The following is an 11,464-nucleotide window of genomic DNA, read 5'->3' as shown; positions in this document are numbered from 1 at the left end:
CTCTACCAATCGATGAAGGCCATGAAACCAATTCATAAACTGGTTTGGACTGAAGAAATGACAAAAGCCTTCGAAGACAGCAAAACAGCACTCGCTCAAATCACCATGTTGGCTCATCCCGAAGTAGAAGCACTTATTGCCCTGTCAACAGATGCGTCCGACCTGGCTGTGGGGCAGTGTTTCAACAATTTGTGGACGGTAAATGGCAACCGCTAGGTTTTTTCAGCCGCCAACTAAGACCACCAGAGCAAAAATATAGCACGTACGACAGAGAACTCCTTGCCTTACATTTAGCCATCCGACATTTCCGTTTCCTCCTGGAAGGCAGAAAGTTCACTGCCTATACCGATCACAAACCACTCGCCGATGCAATGGCAAAGGCAACTGATCCTTGGACAGCCCGACAACAACGACAGCTTGCTTTCATTTCTCAATTCACCACGGACATTCGCCACATATCCGGAAAGTCGAATACAGTAGCTGATTGTCTGTCTAGAGCTGGGATCAGTAGCGTTACCCTCGGAATAGACTACGCTGCCATGGCAAAGGACCAAATGGACGAGGAAAACCAAACTCCCTACCATACCGCCTACCCAAGCCTCAACATAGTCCCTATGCCAATCACAGAAGACGGACCTATACTTAAATGCGATACAGCGACAGGAAAACCCCGCCCGATTGTTCCCGAAAATTTCAGAAAATCTGTTTTTGACATCATACATAACCTTTCTCATCCCGGAAGGAATACAACAAGGAGGCTGATAGCCGACAAATTTGTATGGCCCGACATGAGAAGACAGATAAATAAATGGACAAGCGAGTGTTTACCTTGCCAGAGATCAAAGGTGCACACACATGTCAAAGCCCCACTTGAGACATTTGAAGTTCCCGCTAAACGTTTTAGTCACATTCATGTCGATTTAGTCGGCCCTTTGCCTCCATCTGACGGGTATACTCATCTCTTCACAATTATAGATCGGAACACCCGTTGGCCTGAAATTGTACCTTTACGGAGTACTACAGCGAAAGACTGCGCAAATGCTCTAGTCCATGGTTGGATCTCCAGGTTTGGAACACCTCTAGACATCACATCAGACCGCGGACCACAAGTTACTTCCTCTCTTTGGACAGAAGTATCGCTCCACCTTGGCGCTCGCATCCATAGAACGACAGCATATCATCCACAATCCAATGGGATGATTGAAAGGTTCCATCGGACATTGAAAACATCCCTGAAAGCTCGCCTTACAAACCCAAACTGGCTAGACGAACTGCCATGGGTTTTGCTTGGTCTCCGAACAGTTCCCAAAGAAGACATCGGCGTGTCAGTTGCAGAGCTCGTTTATGGTGAACCACTCACCGTTCCCGGGGAATTTGTCTCGGAAACCACCTCCCCATGGTCGGCGCACACATTCCTGGCACAAAAGAGAACAGAAACCTTCAATAAAGCTCCATACAACAATCACCCAGCATCTCAACACGGCAAATCCAGCTCGTTTGTACCTCATCGTCTAACCAAGGCCAAATATGTGTTTCTACGGAACGACGCCCACGGTGGACCGCTCGGTCGTCCTTACACGGGACCCTTTCAGGTCATCGAAAAAAACTCAAAGACATTTCTCGTCGACGTGGGTGGACGACATGAGCATGTATCTATCGATCGTCTGAAACCTGCTCATGTTGACCTGACAACACCAGTGCCTGTTTCCGACCACCGTAGGCGTGGACGACCTCCAAACCCAACCAGTGAGAACGAACCAGAAGTCGTCCAAGCCCCAAACCAACCAATACCAGATACGACAACTACGCGGGCTGGACGTTGCACGAGACGTCCCAAATACCTGGACGACAGTGTATGTCTGTGCTGGGGGGAGTTGTGTGGCGATCATCGCATCGACATACACTGATGAACTCTTTTATATGTGAATTACGTAACGTTGTAATGTGGTATCTTTCTCTTTGTCTTACTCACTTCTACTTTCACTTTCACTCGAAAATAAACAGCACGAACTCTGAGTAACTACTGTGTTCAATTTATCATTTACCACGCTACATTGTCATTTTTTTTTTATATTTCCATTACAACAATGAGTCCAAAAGGAATTGGGTTATCAGACCTGAAAATAAGTGCCCGTCGCGTTAAATCAATCCATTGACATACAGGGGTATCTGGCATAAAACATAAAAAGTCAAAGCGACAACTTGTAGGAACCACAGGGGCGATCACTCCCCGAGAATTGACGATAAACTTGTCAACATTGTCCGCTAGCCAACAACTTTATCAACAAAACGTGTACATCATTGACTGGAAGAAAAGTTCTCGGTAAAGACATTTCTTTTGGAGAATTAAAGAAATGAAGAAAAATACCACAACACAGATGAAATTTCTGTTTATAATATTATCTCTGGCTGCTTTTGCATTGTGCGAATCACCGGCGCATGAGCAAGGGGACGGAGAGAAACCAGTTGAAGAAAGCGAAAGTGAATCAAAAGGTGATTCAGCTTTGGGCGAAGACAATAAATTGTCTACAGAGGGTAAAGCAGTTCAGACACCACTCCACAAATGTATCCTCGTTAACCTTTTTCCCATGAAATCACTTTAACCCGGGTTTTGTATTCTTTCTAACTTTTGCTAGAGTTTGAGTGAAGTTCCCTTGCCGTTAGTCTTAGACTTAGCCTGTCATTATTCCCAAACACCTGTCTGGGAATAACGAAAATTGGTTATTCCCAGACACATGTAACAAGTTGGCAGAAAGATTTTATGCAAAATGCCAAACAAGGCGTGAAAAATACCAAATATTCTGAAAAAAAATGCCAGTGGTTATTTTTGTCCCAAAACAGTCAATATCGTGATATTTAACACAAGATGAAAGTAAATAGTGATCAAATTTCAAATCCAGGTTGTTGGGGGTTTTTTTGTTGTTTTTTTTAAAGCAAATGGATCAATGAATTTTCTTTTTTGTCACTTTGAACTGAAAGCTTCAAACGGGCAATTCACCGTTTTATTTTCAACCAGGAATGATGTTGTTAATCATCAAATCTGTTCATAGTCCACCAACCATTAAAATTTTCACTACCAATGTACCTGTTAACTTTATTGATCATCTTTTGTTTCTATAAATTGTTCATTCTGGCCACAATTTTGGGGATATTAATGATGGCAGGGAATTTGTTTATTTTGCGGATGAATTCCTAGGCCAAGGTGTTGTTTGCGCCCCAAAGCCCAAAACTGACAACACCTGTTATTTTCCTGTCTTCTTCACACAAGACAATACAATTTATTATCACACGACCACAAAACTAGATCCAACAACATATTCTAATCAGAGATGAAAATAACTATCGAAACAAGGAAGCAAAGATGGTGGGAAAATGTCTAGCTCATATATGAATTTCAAGATACATCGATACTGGTGTGGATAGACAGCTCAGTGGGTCAGACCACTTTCATTTTGCTCCTCTTAGCTGCACAGATTCAAATTCAATCGCCCCCCCCCCCCCCCCCCCCCCACTTTTTTTTCTTTTACCTATTCTTTTCTCCTTTTTTTAAATTTTGTTTGGCCTTTTGTTCCGTTTCTGAACATGAATTTATTAAAATTGTTTTTATGTTAAAAAAAAAATTATTGTTTTTTTGTTTTTTTTTCCCCTCTATTTGACCATTTGGTCGCTCTCTGAATATTTCTGTTTGTTTGCTTTTTAATTATTTATTTTGAGATCGGAGTGTTGACGACTATAACAATTTGCTAGAAAGGAACCGAGAGAGATTTTTTTTTAAGAGGGGGGAGAGGGGGGGATGGGTGGTGGAGGATGGATGGGACATTTATCCCTTGCAATGCCCTTAAAAAGAAGACAGAGTAAAAAGAAAGAAAAAAGTGGCAGAACTATGATTTGAACCCACAACATCAATTCTGACAAGCCTTCCAGGGCAGACGACTTAATCATTCGGCCATGACACCCACTTGAAAGTCAACGTATATTGTGTATATGTAGTAACGTATATTGTGTATATGTAGTAACGTATATTGTGTATATGTAGTAACGTATATTGTGTATATGTAGTAACGTATATTGTGTATATTTAGTAACGACTGATTTATTGTTGGTTAATTTTATGTTTTTATTGATCTTTTATTAACTTTTCTTATTTCTCTGTGCATTTCGAACGATCATGTTTCAAAAGTATGCCAAGTTGTTAATTATTACATAAAATGTATTAGCAGAATTAAAAACCTCATAGAGGAAAAATGTATAAGACTGGTAGTGCACTTAGAAAAGGCTGTTTACTCACCTCACATTTCCTCACCATACCCGGGTTTAAATGAGTACCTGGCAAGTAAAAGCTTTGATTTTGTTTTTATAAAATTATAAAAAGGCTTCACGTAATATCTTACTTTTTAAAGTGTTACAGTTGGCTTGGGCTTCCTTGTAAAGCACTTGGACACATTTAGTGGATATTTCAAGATTATAAAACAAAATATGTCATCCTTAACAAAATGGCAGATAAGTACTTGTTTACGCAGCACAGATCCACACAGTTGGAAGCAGTGAAGAGGATTGTTTCCATGGACAGCAATGAAAGACAATATGAATTAGTCAACATGATGCTGGGACAAATATTTAAGGTAACAATTTTTTATTTTTCTGGAACCAGAAATTTAAAACCGGAAGCTTATTTATTAGATTGGACAAAAGGGAGACAAAAAGTTAACCTAGATGGCACAGCGAGTTGCACAAGTGTTCACCAGCCAATCAGCCACAATGGCACTCGCTCTAGAGGTATTATAGTGTCACATTCCGTGTCGTGTAGCGTGGGTGAGTGCCACATCGGTTGACTGGCTAGTGAATGAATCTCACAGCACCACCTTAGCTAGCTTTTTGTCGAGCCCTGCTATGAGCAGGGATGCATGATTGAGTCATTGGAAAAGGCTCTTTACTCACATTCTCTCACCCTACTCAGGTGTAAAATGAGTAATTGACTGTTAACATCGTTATTTCTGTTGGAAAAAAAACTTTGTAATATCACCTTAATCGTGTCAGTTTCGTCCTACCTGTTAAATTTTGCTGTTGGCTTGGGACACCTTGTTAAGCGCTTTGAGCATGTTAAGTGGATATTGCCTATATAAATGCTCTAATTTTTAAATTTAATTTTTAAAGGTATTATAGTTTCTCATCAGGTGCCGTGTAGCATGAGCCAGTACTACATTGGTCAACACGCTAGTGAGTACAACTCACCCGTGTAGCATGAGCAAATACTACATTGGTCGACACGCTGTAGCATGAGCAAATACTACATTGGTCGACACGCTGTAGCATGAGCAAATACTACATTGGTCGACACGCTGTAGCATGAGCAAATACTACATTGGTCGACACGCTAGTGAGTATAACTCACCCGTGTAGCATGAGCAAATACTACATTGGTCGACACGCTAGTGAGTATAACTCACCCGTGTAGCATGAGCAAATACTACATTGGTCGACACGCTAGTGAGTACAACTCACCCATGTAGCATGAGCCAGTACTACATTGGTCGACACGCTAGTGAGTACAACTCACCCATGTAGCATGAGCCAGTACTACATTGGTCGACACGCTAGTGAGTACAACTCACCCGTGTAGCATGAGCAAATACTACATTGGTCGACACGCTAGTGAGTACAACTCACCCATGTAGCATGAGCCAGTACTACATTGGCCGACACGCTAGTGAGTACAACTCACCCGTGTAGCATGAGCCAGTACTACATTGGTCGACACGCTAGTGAGTACAACTCACCCGTGTAGCATGAGCAAATACTACATTGGTCGACACGCTAGTGAGTATAACTCAACCGTGTAGCATGAGCAAATACTACATTGGTCGACACGCTAGTGAGTACAACTCACAATATCACTTAGCTAGCTTGTTGTCTGGCTTTGTCCCAACTAAGGAAGCGCCTCTGGGGTTGTGTCTTTTGACCTTCCATTGTGTGTCGGAGAGGTCACTCTACTCTTATTGTGAATTCTATCCCACTTATTTTTATCAATTTCCAAATTACTGTTTGTCTCTAGCCTGGAATGATGTCAAACTGTTTTTTCCTAGCTCTAGCTTGGATTCTTAACTGAGAGGGAAACAGTCAAATGTGACGTTTCTTTTTTGGGGAATGATTTTTGTTTTCTTTGTAATTGATATCCTTGTTATGTACTTTTATATATTTTAGTTTTGAATATTTAATTTTCTTGAGAGCATTTGTATGTCTGGATTGGATTTTTAGGTAATCTCAAACACAGCACATCGATAGATGCTCACGGTCTCTGCTTCTGTTCCCCATTCAATTCAGTCCCCTCTGCTTTACTTTATCTTAGGTTCTGGGTTCTTTAAACTAATCAGATATTCAGTCTTTTGACTATCTCATCATCTACTTTTCTGTTTGCTGGCGTTGAAATGACCTGTAAGTGTTGCAAATACAGTTAATCTCTAAAAACCAACATTTATCTGAACAGTTTTACTGCCTTCAAAAAATGGACCATGGAATGTGGTTATTCTAATTTGTATGATATATATGAAAACAATTTAGCAAATCTAGATGATTTTAAGAGCATTATTTTATGCGCCAGCTATGTGGTCTAGTGGTTTGATGTTCGCCTACAGTCTGGAAGGTTCTAGAATCAAGCCCTGTTCAGAACAGTGCATAGTTGACTCCTTGGAAAAGGTTCTTACCATACTCAGTTGTAAAGTGATTACCTGGCAGTTCACAGCATTTTCTTTGTCAGAAAAAAATTAGAATAATTGCCTAACATCCTAATCAAGATAGTTTAAGATATTTTAACACATCTCCTTCCCTCCTTATTTTTCTCATATTGTTTTAGACAGTAGAATCAGCCAAACAAAATGTAACTACATGGGGATTTCTGCCTGGTGACCCCTTCCCAGAGAACATCACCATCTTAGAAGGTGAGTATTCTTTACCCTTTCTTGAATTTTATATTTTGATAGATATTTATGTTCATATATTACATTGCCATCGCTTTGAAATGTTCAAAGTGCTGCAAAATGCTTCATTTTTTTTTCTCCCGCCATGCTATGAGTGAGTACAATAACTGTCATTAACTTTATTCTATTTTCCATGCACACTTGAGTTGACTATGGAAATGTGTGTAAAATGTCCTGAACAATCACACTACGCCAAAGCCAGGTTCTACAATCGTATAAATGGATGAAAATATATTGTATGGAATTCCCGCAATCATCACAGTGAAGAAATTTGTATGTAGGACCTTTAAGTATACAGATTAGTGCCAATAATCAACTGGTCCTATCCAGCTCTAAAACAAATCAAGATTTTTACAGTTTGAGACATCAGAGTATCACATAACCTAAATTGTCTTTCTTGTCATATAACGGTTCATAAAGATGTAAATTTTACATAGATTTTTAGAGTATGATTTTGAAGAATAAATTTAATCATATTTATGGTTTCAAAAAGTATGGACTTGAAAATGAGATATTTTTTTAATGGTACAATGTTATATTGAACTGTTCGTCTTTGCTCAAAATAGTATATACTCTTTTGTTATTATTCATGGTCTTTTTTATTTTTGACTGTTTGCTATATTATATTTATGATGCCAGGCTTCAAACAACTGCCACGGTTTCTTCAATCAGTTTTCGCAATAGTCAGCTTCAGAGTGTGTCAGCAGTTTTAATATCATCGTATTTAAATCACTCGACAATACTCATGGTTAAATAAAGGTGGTAAATCTAATGTCGCAATAATTTATGATTATGTCATCATTTCATCAGGTGTAACCAAGATTCTGGAGAATACCGCCTTATTTGGAGATATGGTGCTAAGGCTACCTGACATTGTTCATGATCTTTATGATCGCCGTAAAGAATGGCAACTCCTTCTGGCGTGGTCCTATGGCTTTTGTATGCAGTCCAATGTATTTGAGGGGCCCAACTTACAGCTTCTTAGTTTGGTAAGAGAAAAAAGACAGTTATTATGAATATCCACGCAAATTTTGTAATGTAAGAGTTTATTATTATGGTGATTTTTAAAAATTATTATTATTATTATTATTATTATTATTATTATTATTATTATTATTATTATTATTATTATTATTATTATTATTATTATTATTATTATTATTATTATTAATATTTATTTTTATTATTATTATTATTATTATTATTATTATTATTATTATTATTATTATTATTATTATTATTATTATTATTATTATTATTATTATTATTCTTATTATTGTTAGGTTACTATGTTCTCTAACTGGAACCCTTGACGAAGAGAGAAACAGTCGTATTGTCATTTGTATGATTTTAGTATTGGGTAATGATATTTTTTCCCTTGTAAATAATCTCTCTGTTGTAAATTGTCATATTTTTGTTTTGAAAATATCTTGTAATCATTTGCATGTATACGATCCTCTCAGTTAGTCCTATGCTTCTGTCTCGATGAGACTTTAAGGTGATCTCAAACCTAGTATACCAATAGCGTGCATGCTCTTGGAATTTTCATCTGTTCCCCTATTCGAATCATTCCCTTTTGTCTTACATTTTCTCGTGTGTTTTTAAAATAATTGTAAATCTATAATTTTTTGGACTATCCCATTTTTCTCCCTTTTACTGGCACTGAAATGACCTAAATGTATTGCAAGCACTGTAAAAAGCCTTTGAAACAAACTAAACAAATTCCTTCCAGTTTTTGATTGTTTATCTAAACATTTGAAAAACGTCATAAAGAATAATGTATTCTTACTCAGAAATGGATAAATGGCCAAATTGAACTGTGCTTACATCAGTTTACAAAACTTTGAATGAATAATTGACTGAAACAAGAGTAAGCATCATGCATTTTGGTTTGAAACAGAACTTTTCATCACTTTGGATTTATTTATACATTTTTTGGTTTGATTCCTGGTAATTAAAATAGAATAAAGAGTATTGTATTCATTCTTTTGACATGTAACTGTTTAAAATTTGTCTATTGTTTAGATGGCCCAGGAGGTAAACATCATTCCCCAAGACCCAAAATATTTCAATCCATTCAAAGCAGCCAATCAGGAGAAGGTAAAATTGTTTGGGTTTTTTTTCCCCTTTTAAATGACATTGGCGTTGTTCATAGTTCAAGTGCTATTTTTTTTTCTCCCTATTTTGTGATTTGAAGAAAAAATAGAAAAAAAAAAGAAAAATAACATCCAAATTGATCAGGATACTGATGTAACAAATAATATTTTCATTAACATAAAACATATTTTTTTTTTTAAATAATTTTTAAGTCCTTCAAGCCATTCAAGCATTGGAACCTGAGTTTATCCCGGTTTCTATAGCGTGAAACGGACAATAGCAATACTCTTCAACACTCGTAACGTCACTTCCTTCCTAATGACGCATGGTAACTTAGTAACACTGGCTCGAAACTATCGGAACAATACGCTCGTATGAAATATTTCTCCGGCGAGCATAAAAGCGTATCCAGAGGAAACAAAAACATAAATTTGATCATGTTTTGACTTTTACACATTCTGATCACAAGGCATATGAAAAGTTCTAGCCAGCATGAAAAATAAAAAGTAATGATTTTCTTTGTTTAGAACCAAGATGGCCGCCGTAGTCGGGCGGCGTGACATCAGACTATTGAATCGTATTGCTTGTTTTCCTTTTGGATAGGACACTAGTCTGTCGCAAAGTACTTTCTGCCAAATCTAACAGACTGCTGGGTGGACAGGGGAGGTCAGAAGGAAATCTCGACTACACCCGGGATCGATCTCAGTACCTTTGTGTGTGGAGCAGGTGCTGTAGCAACTGAGCTTTCGGGACCCCCCCCCCCCCTTACATATAACATAACATTTGTATAAATATTTTTAAATTCTTCTCCTGCCATCAACAAAATTTATCAAAACGTTATTATGATCCATATATTTTTTTTTTCATTTTGTTTTTAAACAGATGAAGCAGGTCCAAGACCACAAGAAGCCGCCTACCGTGAAAAAGACTAAGAAAAAATTAAAGAGAGGACCAAGGATGAGTCATACAGAGTTGTGACGTCACTGGCATCCACTTTAGTTGTTGTAGTCTAACATTATACTGGACTGGATTGGTTTTTGTCATTTCTTGTTTTGTTTTGTTTTTTTGTCTATGTGGTCCTGTGCTATGACTCTTTTGTTCAGATTGGAAGGTCCTGGATTCGGGCCAGGAGCTGGGCATAATCGAGTCCTTGGAAATGGCTCTTTACTGACATTCTCTCACTGTACTCAGGTGTAAAATAAGTATCTGGCCATTAACAGCGTTGTCTCAGTAGGAAGAAAGTTGTTATATCGTCTAGGCGTCATGTCTCGTCCTACATGTTACGTGTTGCTGTTGGCCAGGAAACCATTGTAAAGCACTTTTGTTCACGTTTAGTGGATATTGCCAATGTAAATGCTCAATTTGTCGGGGGATTTGGTACCTCATCAATGATATGTTTTCGGGTTTTTTGTTGTTTTTTTTTTTAATCGATTTTTTTTTTGGAGGCTGGGGGGGGGGGGGGGGTTATTTTAAAATGCTTATACATTTGTTTTGAAGATTGATGAAAATTTTATTGTTTTGTTGTTTTTTTTTGTTTAGTCTTGTTTTGTTTTTGGTTTGTTTGTTTCTTTTATGTTTTTTTGTTGATTTTTTTTTCTTTTGTTTTTGTGTACATTTGTGTCAGTTTAAAGCACGAGTGCCAAAATGGACATGATAAAGCTCTATTTATTATATTATTCTTCAAGTTATTGTTTACATATGGTTGACTTTTGGAATAAAATCTATTTTGCTTGTTTTCACATTTTAACTTGTAAAATAGAATAGTTCACAATAATGATGAATATTTTTACTTTTAGCTGAAAACTTTATCTGTTTTTCATTTCAATATTAGCGTGATGAATGAAGTAAGGAGTGAGTGAAAGAGATTTTTTTGTCTCCCCAACTGATCGTATAAAAATTCTGTTCCAAAGGAGATCTCTGTGTATATAATATCTATATTATCACATATTTTGTTTTTCATTATATTATGTGGAATGAGTTATTTATGTCCGTTTCTAGGAGTTTCCTGTTCTTGATCAGGATTGAGACTTACAGCTTTCTTTTTGCCCTGGCCTCGGCCCCAAGTCATTTCCCTTTGAATAGGCCTGATATGTAATGTATGCATTTGGAGAGCATGGGGGGGGGGGGGGGGGGAGCAGAGTCACATTTTAATTTTGTGAAAAAACACAAAACATCTCAAATTTAGATAGAAAATTTGAAGATTTGATCACTTTTTACTCAGTCTTTTACAATATAGATATTTTTCTGTTATCTAAAAATGTTTATTCATATTATATTCTCTGAAAGATGAATTAAATATACATATACATGTACCCCCTACCCCCTCACCCAAAATCTGAAAGTGACTCTGATTCTTTTTTCCCTGTGCTCTTCATTGGTGTCATTTTGAATTG

At 37.4% G+C, this 11,464-nt stretch overlaps 1 protein-coding gene across 1 annotated transcript; it reads left to right on the top strand.

The window, feature by feature from the left end:
* The first annotated feature begins 2,225 nt into the window (after positions 1–2,225).
* On the top strand, positions 2,226–11,242 carry LOC144970048 (coiled-coil domain-containing protein 134-like). The gene is made up of 6 exons (XM_078909243.1): positions 2,226–2,565; positions 4,501–4,622; positions 6,851–6,935; positions 7,785–7,963; positions 9,000–9,074; positions 9,954–11,242. The coding sequence occupies exons 1-6, from the start codon at positions 2,355–2,357 to the stop codon at positions 10,047–10,049; spliced, it is 768 nt and encodes a 255-aa protein (XP_078765369.1). The 5' UTR covers positions 2,226–2,354; the 3' UTR covers positions 10,050–11,242.
* Positions 11,243–11,464: the final 222 nt, after the last annotated feature.

Source organism: Berghia stephanieae, chromosome 4 (genome assembly GCF_034508935.2).
Source record: "Berghia stephanieae isolate SIO BIC M18660-M18661 chromosome 4, UCSD_Bste_1.3, whole genome shotgun sequence".
NCBI lineage: Eukaryota > Metazoa > Mollusca > Gastropoda > Nudibranchia > Aeolidiidae > Berghia > Berghia stephanieae.
The sequence above is the reverse complement of the archived record's forward strand: the minus strand, read 5'-3'. Positions and strand labels throughout refer to the sequence as shown.

Coding starts and splice junctions, on each gene's coding strand:
- LOC144970048 (XM_078909243.1), top strand. CDS start 2,355: ATGAAGAAAAATACCACAACACAGATGAAATTTCTGTTTATAATATTA. Junction 2,566..4,500: donor TCAGACACCACTCCACAAAT/GTATCCTCGTTA, acceptor ACAAAATGGCAG/ATAAGTACTTGTTTACGCAG. Junction 7,964..8,999: donor ACTTACAGCTTCTTAGTTTG/GTAAGAGAAAAA, acceptor TCTATTGTTTAG/ATGGCCCAGGAGGTAAACAT.